This window comes from Lampris incognitus, chromosome 12, assembly GCF_029633865.1.
Source record: "Lampris incognitus isolate fLamInc1 chromosome 12, fLamInc1.hap2, whole genome shotgun sequence".
Classification (NCBI taxonomy): Eukaryota; Metazoa; Chordata; class Actinopteri; order Lampriformes; family Lampridae; genus Lampris; species Lampris incognitus.
Window position 1 is genome coordinate 50,665,321 of NC_079222.1, and position 18,339 is coordinate 50,683,659.

The 18,339-nt window shown below is 45.2% G+C and overlaps 1 protein-coding gene across 1 annotated transcript in view; it reads left to right on the forward strand.

The window, feature by feature from the left end:
* Positions 1-18,339, forward strand: part of LOC130121645 (inactive carboxypeptidase-like protein X2) — a 152,977-nt gene that overhangs the window by 131,159 nt on the left and 3,479 nt on the right. The window contains exons 5-18 of the mRNA XM_056290483.1: positions 2,018-2,062; positions 2,164-2,223; positions 2,345-2,404; positions 3,029-3,106; positions 4,406-4,515; positions 6,901-7,040; positions 7,848-7,932; positions 8,069-8,213; positions 13,500-13,579; positions 13,676-13,799; positions 14,228-14,424; positions 14,534-14,707; positions 16,686-16,811; positions 16,990-17,254. Of these exons, the coding sequence (XP_056146458.1) occupies positions 2,018-2,062; positions 2,164-2,223; positions 2,345-2,404; positions 3,029-3,106; positions 4,406-4,515; positions 6,901-7,040; positions 7,848-7,932; positions 8,069-8,213; positions 13,500-13,579; positions 13,676-13,799; positions 14,228-14,424; positions 14,534-14,707; positions 16,686-16,811; positions 16,990-17,254 (1,689 nt within the window). The remainder of the gene's footprint in view (positions 1-2,017; positions 2,063-2,163; positions 2,224-2,344; positions 2,405-3,028; positions 3,107-4,405; positions 4,516-6,900; positions 7,041-7,847; positions 7,933-8,068; positions 8,214-13,499; positions 13,580-13,675; positions 13,800-14,227; positions 14,425-14,533; positions 14,708-16,685; positions 16,812-16,989; positions 17,255-18,339) is intronic.

Sequence of the window (18,339 nt, forward strand, 5' to 3'; positions counted from 1 at the left end):
TACTGCATCATATATAACTGGTTTACTGCTTCATATAGTATAACTGGTTTACTGCTTCATATAGTATAACTGGTTTACTGCTTCATATAGTATAACTGGTTTACTGCTTCATATAGTATAACTGGTTTACTGCTTCATATAGTATAACTGGTTTACTGCTTCATATATAACTGGTTTACTGCTTCATATAGTATAACCGGTTTACTGCTTCATATAGTATAACTGGTTTACTGCTTCATATATAACTGGTTTACTACTTCATGTAGTATAACTGGTTTACTGCTTCATATATAACTGGTTTACTGCTTCATATAGTATAACTGGTTTACTGCATCATATATAACTGGTTTACTGCTTCATATAGTATAACTGGTTTACTGCTTCATATAGTATAACTGGTTTACTGCTTCATATAGTATAACTGGTTTACTGCTTCATATAGTATAACTGGTTTACTGCTTCATATAGTATAACCGGTTTACTGCTTCATATAGTATAACTGGTTTACTGCTTCATATAGTATAACTGGTTTACTGCTTCATATAGTATAACCGGTTTACTGCTTCATATAGTATAACCGGTTTACTGCTTCATATATAACTGGTTTACTGCTTCATATAGTATAACTGGTTTACTGCTTCATATAATATAACCGGTTTACTGCTTCATATAGTATAACTGGTTTACTGCTTCATATAGTATAACCGGTTTACTGCTTCATATAGTATAACTGGTTTACTGCTTCATATAGTATAACTGGTTTACTGCTTCATATAGTATAACTGGTTTACTGCTTCATATAGTATATCTGGTTTACTGAGCTTCATATAGTATAACTGGTTTACTGCTTCATGTAGTATAACTGGTTTACTGAGCTTCATATAGTATAACTGGTTTACTGAGCTTCATGTAGTATAACTGGTTTACTGAGCTTCATATAGTATAACTGGTTTACTGCTTCATATAGTATAACTGGTTTACTGCTTCATATAGTATAACTGGTTTACTGCTTCATATAGTATAACTGGTTTACTGAGCTTCATATAGTATAACTGGTTTACTGAGCTTCATGTAGTATAACTGGTTTACTGCTTCATGTAGTATAACTGGTTTACTGCTTCATATAGTATAACTGGTTTACTGCTTCATATAGTATAACTGGTTTACTGCTTCATATAGTATAACTGGTTTACTGCTTCATATATAACTGGTTTACTGCTTCATATAGTATAACTGGTTTACTGCTTCATGTAGTATAACTGGTTTACTGCTTCATATAGTATAACTGGTTTACTGCTTCATATAGTATAACTGGTTTACTGCTTCATATAGTATAACTGGTTTACTGCTTCATATAGTATAACTGGTTTACTGCTTCATATAGTATAACTGGTTTACTGCTTCATATAGTATAACTGGTTTACTGCTTCATATAGTATAACTGGTTTACTGCTTCATATAGTATAACCGGTTTACTGCTTCATATAGTATAACTGGTTTACTGCTTCATGTAGTATAACTGGTTTACTGCTTCATATAGTATAACTGGTTTACTGCTTCATGTAGTATAACTGGTTTACTGCTTCATGTAGTATAACTGGTTTACTGCTTCATGTAGTATAACTGGTTTACTGCTTCATATAGTATAACTGGTTTACTGCTTCATATAGCATAACTGGTTTACTGCTTCATATAGTATAACTGGTTTACTGCTTCATATATAACTGGTTTACTGCTTCATATAGTATAACTGGTTTACTACTTCATATAGTATAACTGGTTTACTACTTCATATAGTATAACTGGTTTACTGCTTCATATAGTATAACTGGTTTACTGCTTCATATAGTATAACTGGTTTACTGCTTCATATATAACTGGTTTACTGCTTCATGTAGTATAACTGGTTTACTGCTTCATGTATTATAACTGGTTTACTGAGCTTCATTTTGAAATGAGGCTGTCTCTCACATGTCCCCTTTAACTTTAACTTAGAAATCTAATGTGTCTTTTATAGATAAAGTGCCTCGCACAACTACTGAGGTCATCATGTACGTGCCAGGTAAATATCTGCGTTATGTTGTTGTTGTTGTTGTTTGTTTGTTTGTTTGTTTACTTTGGGTGAAAGGTCTTAGTGTAACTCCTCGTTTGCTTCTGTTCCAGAGGAAACCACCACCACATCAGTCTTAGGATCCTGGTATGAAGAATATGATTATGCCGATTGTACGTCCGTTTGTCTGTCTAATTGCTACCTATTGATCAACACATTTTGCCTAACACATGCACTGTGGTTACTGATATATAACGTTGTGTTCTTGCTTAAATCTTCTGTCTGTCTCCGCAGTGGCAGAAAAGAAGCTGGAGGAGGACGCTGAGAGGGCTCGTAAGGAAAAGGCAGAAAAAGGTCTTAATTTAATATGTTTTTACACTCCCCTGATTAACCCCTTGATGTCTGGTTATTGATTAGGACGATAAGTTGAGCAAGAGGTAGGAATAAGAGTGCTATCCCTGATTGTTAAGTGGGCTGACCTCCCCTGGTGCAGACGCCCTGTCCCATTGACAAGTGTTATATATAGATATATCATAGCAGAGTGCAGAGGGAGGAGAAAGACAGAATATGAGAACAGGGGGAAAAAGTCTCTCAATGGTTTTGTCCTTCCTCCATCATAAAACTGTTAGTTTTTATTACTGAATAACGAGGCCTTAAAACTCAAACCTTACAACTGCAAATATTATAAGGTTTGAGGAAATATTGTGGCCTTACAAAACATTTGGTCAGTTGATTCTCGAAGACAGTTCAAAGTTTGAGGGACTCTGACGGGTAAAAAATATGTGATGGATAATAAAGACAGGCAACACGTTAAATGAACAGTTATTTCAGAAACAACGATGTGAGGAGTGTGTGAGTCGGTGTGACTGTGTGCAGTACAGGCACATATGGAAGCACTTTGTGTGTCAGTTAGCATGAGGCCAGGCGCCACATGAAGACATGCTTAGTCACATATTGTTTTGTAATCATGCTGCAAAGCTGAACGGCTGAGGAAGAAGTGGGAGGAGGAGGAGGAGGAGAGGCTGAAGCAGATGTCCGTCCACGTTGAGCCAAAAAGTAAGAGCAACACTACTGAGATTGTTATTTTAAAACTAAAAATGTGTTGTGGAAATCGAATGACCACAAAGTAGAGGATACACTTCCAGTAATTTAAATGACTGCATGTTTACAGCCTTATTCCTGTGTTTGTAGCGGACTCTTATTTGGTGTTGACTGTTAATGTAGGCTTGAAGAGTGGTTTCACTTTGTGTTTGAAGGTTTGGCTGTGCATGGACACAGCCAGATTTTTCATACCTTAAGTAATGCTACAAACACGTCTTCATCGATTAACAGCTGACTTTTGTTACAGCGCTGCTTGGTTCAGCCTTTACTGTTTATCTGAAAGAACAAAAAGTAAAGCCTTTAACAGGATACTTTACTTTGTAAACTGCAAGTTCAATAATCCAGGTAAGAGGATCAAAGAAGGTGGAATCAGTTCATCTGGATACAATGTTTATTGACAGATACATTCACTGAAATGTATCTGCCAATAAACATTGTATCCAGATGAACTGATTCAACCGTCTTTGATCCTCTTACCTGTATCTGTCACGAAACATTGTATCCAGATGAACTGATTCAACCGTCTTTGATCCTCTTACCTGTATCTGTCAAAAAACATTGTATCCAAATGAACCGATTCAACTTCTTTGATCTTCTTACCTGTATCTGTCACGAAACATTGTATCCAGATGAACTGATTCAACTACTTTGATCTTCTTAGCTGTATCTGTCACGAAACATTGTATCCAGATGAACTGATTCAACTACTTTGATCCTCTTACCTGTATCTGTCACTAAACATTGTATCCAGATGAACTGATTCAACTACTTTGATCTTCTTACCTGTATCTGTCACTAAACATTGTATCCAGATGAACTGATTCAACCTTCTTTGATCTTCTTACCTGTATCTGTCACTAAACATTGTATCCAGATGAACTGATTCAACTTCTTTGATCTTCTTAGCTGTATCTGTCAAAAAACATTGTATCCAAATGAACCGATTCAACTTCTTTGATCTTCTTACCTGTATCTGTCACGAAACATTGTATCCAGATGAACTGATTCAACTACTTTGATCTTCTTACCTGTATCTGTCACTAAACATTGTATCCAGATGAACTGATTCAACTACTTTGATCTTCTTAGCTGTATCTGTCACTAAACATTGTATCCAGATGAACTGATTCAACCTTCTTTGATCCTTTACTTTGTAAACGACACTGATAACTGTAAGTTCAGTCAAGCTGGAACATTTGTCAGCAGGACTGTGTGTGTGTTTGTGTGTGACCGTGTGTGTGTTTGTCCGGTCAGAGTGCCCCCCCTTGGGCTTAGAATCTCACCGGGTGGAGGACGACCAGCTGCTGGCCTCTTCTCAGTCTCATCATGGCTTTACTGCTCAGAGAGGACGGCTCAATATGCAGGTACACAAAACTGTTCATACATGTGTGTGTGTTTGTGTGTCATTGTCTTTGTTAAAAAAATATACATGCTTAATAGTCCCCTGGATTCCCCACCCCCCCCCTTCTTCTACCCAATTGCTCTCGGCGCCGTTCCGGTCACTGCTCCACCCCCTCTGCCGAGCAGGGGAGGGCTGAGGACTACCACATGCCTCCTCCGATACATGTGGAGTCGCCAGCCGCTTCTTTTCACCTGACAGTGAGGAGTTTCATAAGGGAGATGTAGCGCGTGGGAGGATCACGCTATTCCCCCCAGTCCCCCCTCCTCCGCGAACAGGCGCCCCAAGCGACCAAAGGAGGCGCTAGTGGCTAGTGCAGCGACCAGGACACATACACACACCGGCTTCCTACCCGCAGACACGGCCACTTGTGTCTGTAGGGACGCCCGACCAGGCTGGAGGTAATACAGGGATTCGATGTTGGTAGACAACGGAATAGACTGCCACGCCACCTGGACACCCCAGTCCCCTGGATTTTATTCGTTCTTCAGTCAGGAAAATAAAGAGTGTTAGGACGAAGGCGAAACATTCAAGCAGGTGCTGGATTTAAAGCAAATACACCTGTAAACCCAACATGAGTGCAACCTAGCACATACAGTGCATCCGGAAAGTATTGACACCCCTTCACTTTCCCCACATTTTGTTATGTTACAGCCTTATTCCAAAATGGATTAAATTCTTTTTTTTTCTCATCAATCTACACACAATACCCCATAATGACAAAGTGAAAAAGGTTTAGTAGAAATTTTTGCAAATTTATTGAAAATAAAAAACTGAAATATTGCATGTACATAAGTATTCACACCCTTTGCTATGACACTCAACATTGAGCTCAGGTTCATCCCGTTTCCACTGATCATCCTTGAGATGTTTCTACATCTTGATTGAAGTCCACCTGTAGTAAATTCAATGGATTGGACATGATTTGGAAAGGCACACACCTGTCTATATAAGGTCCCACTGTTGACAGTGCATGTCAGAGCAGAAACCAATCCATGAAGTCAAAGGAATTGTCTGTGGACCTCCGAGACAGGATTGTACCGAGGCACAGATCTGGGGAAGGGTACAAAAACATTTCTACAGCTTTGAAGGTCCCGAAGAGCCCAGTGGTCTCCATCATTCGTAAATGGAAGAAGTTTGGATCCACCAGGACTCTTCCTAGAGCTGGTCGTCCAGCCAACCTGAGCAATCGGGGGAGAAGGGCCTTGGTCAGGGAGGTGACCAAGAACCCGATGGTCACTCTGACAGAGCTCCAGCGTTCCTCTGTGGAGATGGGAGAACCTTCCAGAAGGACAACCATCTCTGCAGCACTCCACCAATCAGGCCTTTATGGTAGAGTGGCCAGACAGAAGCCTCTGCTCAGTAAAAGGCACATGACAGCCTGCTTGGAGTTTGCCAGAAAGCACCTAAAGGACTCTCAGACCATGAGAAACAAGATTCTCTGGTCTGATGAAATCAAGATTGAACTCTTTGGCCTGAATGCCAAACGTCCCGTCTGGAGGAAACCAGGCACCTCTCATCACCTTGCTAATACCATCCCTACAGTGAAGTATGGTGGTGGCAGCATCATGATGTGGGGATGTTCTTCAGCGGCAGGAACTGGGAGACTAGTCAGGATCGAGGGAAAGATGAATGGAGCAAAGTACAGAGAGATCCTTGATGAAAACCTGCTCCAGAGTGCTCAGGACCTCAGACTGGGGCGAAGGTTTACCTTTCAACACGACAACGACCCTAAGCACACAGCCAAGACAACGAAGGAGTGGCTTCGGGACAAGTCTGTGAATGTCCTTGAGTGGCCCAGCCAGAGCCCAGACTTGAACCCCATTGAACATCTCTGGAAAGACCTGAAAATAGCTGTGCAGCGACGCTCCCCATCTAACCTTACAGAGCTGGAGAGGATCTGCAGAGAAGAATGGGAGAAATACCCCAAATATAGGTGGGCCAAGCTTGTAGCTTCATACCCAAGAAGACTTGAGGCTGTGATCGCTGCCAAGGGTGCCTCAACCAAGTACTGAGTAAAGGGTGTGAATACTTATGTACATGCAATATTTCAGTTTTTTATTTCTAATAAATTTGCAAAAATTTGTACAAAACCTTTTTCACTTTGTCATTATGGGGTATTGTGTGTAGATTGATGAGGAAAATTTGATCCATTTTGGAATAAGGCTGGAACATAACACAGTGTGGGGAAAGTGAGGGGTGTGAATACTTTCTGGATCTACTGTACATGTCTGATATCTTGTCTCAAAGCTCAGACACTGGGACCATTTGTTCACATATAACAAGGTCAGTAAATTAATATTTTTATTTTGGTGACTATGACTGAATAAGAATCTGCTTTTCTGTCCAGGGCTCGAGTGATGAGGATGATGTATATGGGGGTGCATGGTGTGCTGAGCCAGAAGAAAGAAACCACTGGTTTGAGGTTGATGCTCGCAGAGAAGTGGAGTTCACTGGAGTCATAACGCAGGGGAGGAACTCAGAGCTACAGTACGTCCTGACTGCAAAATGACCATCGGCACTGGGAAAATGGCTTTTACATGTTTTTGTTGTACCTACAGTGGACATAAAAAAAATCTACCTCAACTTTATCATGATTTTATTTATTTATCTATTTTTGATTCCCCCCTCCCTTTTCCCCCATTTGTACTTGGCCAATTACCCCACTCTTCTGAGTCATCCCGGTGGCTGCTCCACCCCCTCTGCTGATCCGGGGAGGGCTGCAGACTACCACATGCCTCCTCCCATACATGTGGAGTCACCAGCCGCTTCTTTTCACCTGACGGTGAAGAGTTTCACCAGAGGGACATGGCACGTGGGAGGATCACGCTATTCCCCCCAGTTCCACCTCCCCACCAAACAAGCACCCCGACCGACCAGAGGGGGCACTAGTGCAGCGACCAGGACACATACCCACATCCGGCTTCCCACCCGCAGACACGGCCACTTGTGTCTGTAGGGACGCCCGACCAAGCCGGAGGTAACATGGGGATTCGAACCGGCGATTCCCGTGTTGGTAGGCAACGGAATAGACCAACACGCCACCTGGACGCAACATTATTTCATATTTTTACATCTGCCTTTTTTAACAGGGGTGTGTAGACTTTATATGTCCACTGTAGATGACAGAATAAAGCTGACTGAAATCAAAGTGTGTACGGGAGTTGATGTTGGCTCAAAAGAAACTTTAATGATTCCTGCGGGGCTCTTAAGTCACTGCCAAATCAATGCCATCTGCTGCCTATATTCTTCACAACATTTCGTAATGTAGAAAACAATCGATTTATTTTTCCCCAGTGAGGATTTTGTGTCCTCCTTTTTCGTGGCCTTCAGTAATGACAGTCGTGACTGGACAACGCTTCACGATGGCTACGCTGAATGGGTGAGCAGAAACAAAATAAAACGTTGTGTTCATTCAATAGCCTGTACAGACATCTCCTCGGTACTCATATTTTACTGATTATGGGGACCCACACAGGTCTCTGATTATCTTCTCTGCTCTTCCCTCCCCTGTGTAGATGTTCTATGGGAATGTGGATAAGGACACACCAGTGATGGTGCAGTTTGATGTGCCAGTAGTGGCACGGTACATCCGTATCCTTCCTCAGAGCTGGAATGGCAGCCTGTGTCTCAGAGCGGAGATCCTGGCATGTCAGTTACCGAGTAAGAAGCAAGAAAAACATTGCTATTGTGACATCACTACTACTACTACTTTCGGCTGCTCCCGTTAGGGGGCGCCACAGCGGATCATCTGTTTCCATCTCTTCCTGTCTTCTGAGTCTTCCTCTATCACACCAGCCACCTGCATGCCCTCCCTCACCACATCCATAAACCTCCTCTTTGGCCTTCCTCTTCTCCTCTTCCCTGGCAGCTCCATATCCAGCCTCCTTCTCCCAATATACCCAGCATCTCTCCTCCACACATGTCCAAACCATCTCAATCTTGTCTCTCTTGCTTTGTCTCCAAACCGTCCAACCTGAGCGATCCCTCTAATATACTCGTTCCTAATCCTGTCCTTCTTCGTCACTCCTAGTGAAAATCTTAGCATCTTGTCTGTGAATGTTCTCATTCATCCAGGTCGTCATGGTTATCCAAAGGAGTTGAATCAAGTGCAACTGGACTTGGTATACATCCACGAAGACGTTTCGCCTCTCATCCAAGAGGCTTCCTCAGTTCGTGCCTTTCTGACTAGACAAGCTAGTCGGACTGGCTGGTGGTGAGACTCAGAAATATATCCTCTAGGAGTCGTTGTCAGAGCTATTGATATGCGTGGCTCTTTGTGATCCGATGTTCACCAACGCCCGTCGCTAACAGAGCCATAGATATGCGTGGCTCTCTTGTGTACCGATGTTATGGCTGCGCCCGGAAAGGAGGAGAAAGGAGGAACCATTGCTCAGTTACAATACCACCGTCTCTACCCACAAGATAACATTCCATGCATATATGGACTCCCTAAGATCCATAAAGATGGAACCCCCCTCAGGCCCATCGTCAGCAGCATAAACTCAGTCACGTACAACATTGCCAAACATATAGCCAACATCTTGACCCCTTTAGTGGGCCAAACACCTCACCATATCCAAAACTCCATTGACTTTGTGAACAAGGTCCAAGGCGTAAAACTGGAACCGGGTGAAACCATGGTATCCTACGACGTGACCTCGTTATTCACCTGCATCCCAACCATGGAGGCTTTGGAAACTGTGAGGCAACGTTTGCTATGGGACGACACCCTCCACAATAGGACCAACCTCAGCCCAGACCAGGTTTGCCAACTACTGGACCTTTGCCTGAACACTACATATTTCCAATTCAGGGGCCAGTTTTACAGACAGAAACACGGCTGTGCAATGGGCTCACCAGTATCGCCCATTGTGGCCAACTTATATATGGAAGAGGTACAACACAGGACCCTGAACTCCTTCAGAGGAACACCTCCGAGCCACTGGTTCAGATATGTGGACGACACATGGGTCAAAATCCAAACACAAGAGGTGCAAGCGTTTACCAAACACATCAACTCAGTGGACAAGAACATTAAGTTCACAAGAGAAGACGTAAAGAACAACAGTTTGCCCTTCTTGGACTGTGACGTCCACATTGAGGAAGACAGGAGCCTCCACCTTGCAGGAAACCTACACACACAGACCAATATCTACTTTTCGACTCACACCACCTGCTGGAACACAAACTGAGCGTCATCAGAACTCTGCAACACAGAGCTGACAATGTGCCCAGCAGTACTCAGGCCCAACGAGAAGAACACAAACACCTGAGGGGAGCTTTAAAAACCTGCGGCTACCCCAGTTGGACCTTTGTGAAAACTGTAACACGTTCCAGAAAGACCAACCAGGTGAGCGACGAGGAGAAAAGGAACAGAAGGAATAACACAGTCATCCCGTATGTTTCTGGGGTCTCCGAGAAACTCAGGAGAATTTTCAACAAACACCGTATCCCGGTATACTTCAAACCCAGCAACACACTCCCACAAAGACTGGTTCATCCCAAAGACCGTGTACCACACACCCGGGAAAGCAATCTGGTGTATGCTGTACAATGCAATGAGGATTGCACTGACCTACACATAGGAGAAACCAAACAACCACTACACAAACGGATGGCCCAACACAGAAGGCCAAACTCCTCAGGACAAGACTCAGCAGTCTATCTACACCTAAAGGAGAAGACACACTCCTTCCAGGACAGCAACGTACACATGTTGGACAGGGAAGATAGATGGTTTGAAAGAGGGGTGAAGGAAGCCATCTATGTGAAACTGGAAAAACCATCCCTCAACAGAGGAGGAGGTCTGCGACACCACCTATCTCCCACTTACAATGCCGTCCTTTCATCTCTACCCAGGAGACTCAAGAAGCCTAGCCTCCAAGAACAACAGTCGCTCACTAACGGCTCCAACGACTCTCATGACCACTGAACAATGAAGTCCAAACTAACACCCCCAATGACCGTCGCTGTTAAACAAATGCAAATCAATAGCTCCGATGGCGACGGTCGCGGCCAAACATCGGTACACAAAAGAGCCACTCATATCTATGGCTCTGTTAGCGACGGGCGTTGGTAAACATCAGATCACAAAGAGCCACACATATCAATAGCTCTGACAACGACTCCTAGAGGATAACTACTGAGTCTCATCACCAGCCAGTCAGACTAGCTTGTCTAGTCAGAAAGGCACGAAGTGAGGAAGCCTCTTGGATGAGAGGCAAAACGTCTGCACGGATATATACCAAGTCCAGTTGCACTTGATTCAACTCCTTTGGGTATCTTAGCATCTTCAACTCTGCCACCTCCAGCTCCACCTCCTGTCTTTTCGTCAGTGCCACTGTCTCCAAACCATACAACATAGCTGCTCTCACAACCATCTTGTAAACCTTCCCTTTAACTCTTGCTGGTACCCTTCTGTCACAAATCACTCCTGACACTCTTCTCCACCCACTCCACCCTGCCTGCACGCTCTTCTACACCTCTCTACTGCACTCCCCGTTACTTTGGACAGTTGACCCCAAGCATTTAAACTCATATGCCTTCATCACCTCCACTCCTTGCATCCTCACCATTCCACTGTCCTCCCTCTCACTCACGCATAGGTATTCCATCTTGCTCCTACTGACTTTCATCCCTCTTCTCTCCAGTGCATACCTCCACCTCTCCAGGCTCTCCTCCACCTGCACCCTACTCTTGCTACAGATCAAAGTACCAAAGTACTCCTTCCACCTTCTCAGCACACTCTCCTCGCTCATCAGCACATTTCCATCTCTATCCTTGATCGCCCTAACTTGCTGCACATCCTTCCCAGCTCGGTCCCTCTGTCTAGCCAATCGGTACAAGTCCTTTCCTCCTTCCTTAGTGTCTAACCTGTCATACGACTCACCATACGCCTTTTCCTTAGCCTTTGCCACCTCTCTCTTCGCTTTACGCTGCATCTCCTTGTACTCCTGTCTACTTTCTCCATCTCTCTGACTATCCCACTTCTTCTTTGCCAACCTCTTCCTCTGTATAATTTGCTGTACTTCCTCATTCCACCACCAAGTCTCCTTGTCTTCCTTCCTCTGTCCTGATGACACACCAAGTACCTTCCTAGCTGTCTCCCTCACTATTTCTGCAGTGGTTTTCCAGCCATCTGGCAACTCTTCACTACCACCCAGTGCCTGTCTTAACTCCTGCCTGAACTCCACACAACAGTCTTCCTTCTTCAACTTCCACCATTTGATCTTCGGCTGTGTCTTCACTCTCTTCCTCTTCTTGGTCTCCAAAGTCATCCTACAGACCACCTTCCGATGCTGCCTAGCTACGTTCTCCCCTGTCACCACCTTGCAGTCTCCAATCCCTTTTAAATTGTGCCTTCTACATAGTATAGTCCACCTGTGTGCACTTTCCTCCACTCTTGTACGTCACCCTGTGTTCCTCCCTCTTCTTGAAATATGTATTCACCACAGCCATTTCCATCATTTTCGCAAAATCGACCACCATCTGTCTTTCCTCATTTCTCTCCTTGACTCCATACCTTCCCATCACCTCCTCGTCACCTCTGTTCCCTTCACCAACATGTCCACTGAAGTCCGCTCCAATCACCCCTCTCTCCTCCTTGGGTACCCTCTCCACCATGTCGTCCAACTCACTCCAGAATTCTTCTTTTTCATCCATCTCACACCCAACTTGCGGGGCATATGCACTGATAACATTCAGCAATAAACCTTCGATTTCCAGCTTCATACTCATCACTCTGTCTGACACTCTCTTCACCTCCAGCACGCTCTTGACATACTCTTCCTTCAGAAGTACCCCTACCCCATTTCTCCTCCCATTCACACCATGGTAGAAGAGTTTGAACCCACCTCCGATACTCCTGGCCTTACTCCCCTTCCACCTGGTCTCTTGCACACACAGTATGCCTACCTTTCTTCTTTCCATCATGTCAGCCAGCTCTCTCCCTTTACCAGTCATAGTGCCAACATTCAAAGTTCCAACTCTCACCTCCACATGCCTACCCTTCCTCCTCTCTCGCTGCCTCTGGACATATCTTCCCCCTCTCCTTTTCCTTCGCCCAACAGTAGCATAGTTTCCACCGGCACCCTGCTGGTTAACAGTACCAGTGGCGGTCGTTGGTAACCCGGGCCTCGACCGATCCGGTATGGAAATCTAATTCATGATCCACATATTTGATTTGGCAAAGATTTTACGCCGGATGCCCTTCCTAACGCAACCCTCCCCATTTGTCCGAGCTTAGGACCGGCACTAAGGATGCACTGGCTTGTGCATCGTCAGTGGCTGGGTTCACTACTACATTTACTAAATTTAAACATACAGACATAAGCTTGAGGCAGCACGAAAGTGAAAAAGTGTAATAGTTACATTACTGAAGATTGTATGCAAATTACAGAGAATCTAGGGCGTCCGGGTAGCGTGACGGTCCATTCCATTGCCTACCAACACGGGGATCGCCAGGTCAAATCCCCATGTTACCTTGTCAGGCGTCCCTACAGACACAATTGGCCGTGTCTTCAAGTGGGAAGCCGGATGTGGGTACGTGTCCTGGTTGCTGCACTAGCGCCTCCTCTGGTTGGTCAGGGCACCTGTTCAGGGGGGAGGGGGAACTGGGGGATCCTCCCACGCGTTACGCCCCCTCACTTCAGGTGAAAAGAAGTGGCTGCAGACTCCACATGTATGGGAGGAGGCATGTGGTAGTCTGCAGCCCTCCCCGGATCAGCAGTGGGGGTGCAGCAGAAGAGTGGGGTAATTGGCCAAGTACAATTGGGGAGAAAAGGGGAGAAAAAGCCACAGAAAATGAAATAAAAAAACAAAAAGTACAGAGCATCTGCTTCTTAGTATCTCCACAGCAGTCAGCTGTAGTCCAGACCTACGCACAGCTACACTAGTAACACAAATGTATTGTTAGAAGTGAAATTATTCTAATCTTCCTTCCACCAGAAACGTACCCCAGTGAGAATGAGGTCAACCCATCAGATGACCTGGACTTCAGACACCACAACTACAAAGAGATGAGACAGGTCAGTAGAGTGTGACGCCGTTTTGTAAGAAAAATAGCAGGGGGTGTCTTGTCATTTGATAGGTTTGCCTCCTAAATGTACTTTTCTTTTATCTAGATGATGAAGGTGATAAATGAAGAGTGTCCCAACATCACCAGGATCTACAACATCGGCAAGAGCTCCCAGGGCCTGAAGATGTATGCCATGGAAATCTCTGACAACCCCGGGGAACATGAGACAGGTGGGACACACAGAAGAACAGACTGAATTCTAGAGGCAGCAGGAGCTCGGTTTGTGGGCTAATACTCTAACGAAGACACACAGTGAATCACAGCATACGTAAGACTGATAGGGTGTCTATGAGATGTCTCTAGCATGCTATTTGGCATGTTATTGTACACTGATTGAAGCCTCTCACAGAGTGCTCACGTTGGAGTTAATATGGGAAATGTGGGATATGATACCATGATACAACATAACAACAAAATACATATCGTATCACAGTTGCCTCAACTACACTTACAATTTAGGAAAAATGACCAAGCTGTGTATGCCATCACTCTTCCAAACACAGTGGGAAGAATGATGACAGGTGAAAAGAACTGGGAGACATTTTCCATTCACTCTTTGAAAGGCCTCAGTTGTTATCGCTTGATGTCACCTTGCTAGGTGAGCCGGAATTCCGCTACACTGCTGGTCTCCATGGTAACGAGGCACTTGGTCGAGAGCTGCTCTTGCTGCTAATGCAGTTTTTGTGTAAGGAGTACAATGACGACAATCCCAGGGTACGCCGACTAGTGGAAGGAGTGAGAATACACCTGGTGCCCTCACTTAACCCTGACGCATATGAACTGGCTTTTGAGATGGTGAGCAGTCACTGAACAACCATGTTAACACAACGACTCAAGTTGAGATACAGACAACTTATGTTACAATGTTCATTTTAGACATAACAGTCAATGTTCCTGTTTCAAGGGCTCTGAGATGGGGAACTGGGCACTGGGCCACTGGACTGGAGAGGGATACGACATTTTTCAAAATTTCCCAGACCTCAGCAGCATCCTATGGGGCGCAGAAGACAGAGGATGGGTCCCTCGCATTGTACCCAATAATCATATCCCCATTCCTGAAAATTTTCTCAATGGGTCTGTAAGTTTATTTTTTTAAATTATGAATCAAAGCAAGAGGGGTTTTTGTGCATATGGCCCAATCTCTTTTATTCCTGATCCCCGCCACCCCCCCCCCCCCCGAAGTAAGACATTTGAAAATCAGGTTAAAGTCATATGTCTTACTACTACTACTTTCGGCTGCTCCTGTTAGGGGTCACCACAGCGGATCATCCATTTCCATCTCTTCCTGTCCTCTGTATCTTCCTCTGTCACACCAGCCACCTGCATATCCTCTCTAAACTTCCTCTTTGTCCTTCCTCTCCTCCTCTCCCCTGGCAGCTCCATATTCCACATCAATCTCCCAATATACCCAGCATCTCTCCTCCGCACGTCCAAAGCATCCCAATCTTGTCTCTCTTGCTTTGTCTCCAAACCGTCCAACCTGAGCTGTCCCTCTAATATACTCCTTCCTAATCCTGTCCTTCTTCATCACTCCCAATGAAAATCTTATCATCTTCAACTCTGCCACCTCCAGCTCCTCCTCCTGTCTTTTCATCAGTGCCACTGTCTCCAAACCAGCTGGTCTCACAACTATCTTGTAAACCTTCCCTTTAACTCTTGCTGGTACCTTTCTCTTGAAAATCACTCCTGACACTCTTCTCCACCCACTCCACCCTGCCTGCACTCTATTCTTCACCACTCTCCTGCACTCCCCGTTACTCCTTCCTTAGTGCCTTACCCCTCATACAACTCACCATACACCTTTTCCTTTGTCTTTGCCACCTCTCTCTTCGCTTTATGCTGCATCTCCTTGTACTCCTGTCTACTTTCTTCATCTCTCTGACTATCCCACTTCTTCTTTGCCAACCTCTACCTCTGTATACTTTGCTGTACTTCCTCATTCCACCACCAAGTCTCCTTGTCTTCCTTCCTCTGTCCTGATGACACACCAAGTACCTTCCTAGCTGTCTCCCTCACTATTTCTGCAGTGGTTGCCCAGCCATACAGCAACTCTTCACTACCACCCAGTGCCTGTCTTAACTCCTGCCTGAACTCCACACAACAGTCTTCTTCAACTTCTACCATTTGATCTTCGGCTCTGCCTTCACTTGCTTCCTCTTCTTGGTCTCCAAGGTCATCCTACAGACCACCATCCGATGCTGCCTAGCTACGTTCTCCCCTGTCACCACCTTGCAGTCTCCAACCCCTTTTAGATGGCGCCTTCTACATAAGATATAGTCCACCTGTGTGCACTTTCCTCCACTCTTGTACGTCACCCTGTGTTCCTCCCTCTTCTTGAAATATGTATTCACCACAGCCATTTACATCCTTTTTAGAAATTTCGCAAACACCATACCTACCCATCACCTCCACATCACCTCTGTTCCCTTCACCAACATGTCCATTGAAGTCCGCTCCAATCACCACTCTCTCCTCCTTGGGTACCCTCTCCACGACTTCATCCAACTCACTCCAGAATTCTTCTTTCTCTTCCATCTCACACCCAACTTGCGGGGCATATGTGCTGATAGCATTCAGCAATACACCTTCGATTTCCAGCTTCATACTCATCACTCTGTCCGACACTCTCTTCACCTCCAGCAGGCTCTTGACATACTCTTCCTTCAGAATTACCCCCACCACATTTCTCCTCCCATTCGCACCGTGGTAGAAGAGTTTTAACCCACCTCCAATGCTCCTGGCCTTAACTCCCCTTCCACCTGGTCTCTTGCACACACAGTATGCCTACCTCTCTTCTCTCCATCATGTCAGCCAGCTCTCTCCCTTTACCAGTCATAGTGCCAACATTCAACGTTCCAACTCTCACCACCACACTCCTACCCTTCCTCCTCTCTCGCTGCCTCTGGACATGCCTTCCCCCTCTCCTCCTTCGCCCAACAGTAGCATAGTTTCCACCAGCACCCTGCTCGACCGATCCGATACAGTCATATGTCTTAATCATGATCATTCTATTCATAATAGCTTTTGTCTGTCTTTTGATATAATGTGATGTTTAGGTTGCTGTCGAAACAAAAGCCATAATTTCCTGGATGGACCGCAACCCCTTTGTGTTGGGGGCTAATTTGCAAGCAGGAGAGAAAGTAGTAGCATACCCGTTCGACATGCAGCGACCCCCCAAACTGGTAAGGCTTTCTCCAAGAGTAAACAGGCAGTTCAAAACTGTTTTTGGATGCTCAGTTTTGAATGGAATCCTTATCAGCAATACTCCAGCTCATTATGTATGCCTGTTTGTATTTTCAAGATCCTGTTTGTATTTGTCTGTACCTTAATCACTGTCTGGTGCTTTGGCTCCTCTCCAAGGGTAATGATGGTCAGGGATTGCGACATGGCAGAAGGCCTGATGTTGAGCGCGAAATGAATGAGGAGACATGGGCTCGGATTCAACGACAGAATGAAGGAGCTCTAAGGGAGACAGCTGATGATACCATGTTCAGGTGGCTGGCCATGTCATATGCTCACAGCCATCTCACAATGACAGAGACCTACCGAGGTTCTTGCCATACTGATGACATCACTGGGGGACAGGGCATCATCAACAGAGCCAGCTGGAAACCAGTGGTGGGCAGTAAGTGTGAAAAATATATGCAAAGAAGCTGAACAGAGGGTGGAAACAAACATCAAGGGGACAACTTAACGAAGAAGGGAAGATATATACAAAAATATACAATGATGGGGCATCCAGGTATGGTAGCAGTCTATTCCGTTGCCTACCAACACGGGGATCTCCGGTTCGAATCCCCATGTTACCTCTGGCTTGGCTGTGCATCCCTACAGACACAATTGGACGTGTCTCTGAGTGGGAAGCCAGACGTGGGTATGTGTCCTGGTCACTGCACTAGCGCCTCCTCTGGTTGGTTGGGGCGCCTGTTCAGGGAGGAGGGGGAACTGGGGGGAATAGTGTGATCCTCCAACTTGCTATATCCCCCTGGTGAAACGCCTCACTGTCAGGTGAAAAAGAAGAAGCTGGTGACTCCACATGTATCAGAGGAGGCATGTGGTAGTCTGCAGCCCTCCCCGGATCAGCAGAGGGGGTGGAGCAGAGACCGGGACGGCTCGGAAGAGTGGGGTAATTGGGGAGAAAAGGAGGGGGGGATATATATACAGTGCATCCGGAAAGTATTCACACCCCTTCACTTTCCCCACATTTTGTTGTATTAAATTCCTTTTTTTCCTCATCAATCTACATACAATACTCCATAATGACAAAGCGAAAAAGGTTTTGTAGAAATTTTTGCAAATTTATTAAAAATAAAAACTGAAATATTGCATGTACATAAGTATTCACACCCTTTACTCAGTACTTGGTTGAGGCACCCTTGGCAGCAGCGATTACAGCCTCAAGTCTTCTTGGGTATGAAGCTACAAGCTTGGCACACCTATATTTGGGGTATTTCTCCCATTCTTCTCTGCAGATCCTCTCGAGCTCTGTAAGGTTAGATGGGGAGCGTCGCTGCACAGCTATTTTCAGGTCTTTCCAGAGATGTTCAATGGGGTTCAAGTCTGGGCTCTGGCTGGGCCACTCAAGGACATTCACAGACTTGTCCTGAAGCCACTCCTTCGTTGTCTTGGTTGTGTGCTTAGGGTCGTTGTCGTGTTGAAAGGTAAACCTTCGCCCCAGTCTGAGGTCCTGAGCGCTCTGGAGCAGGTTTT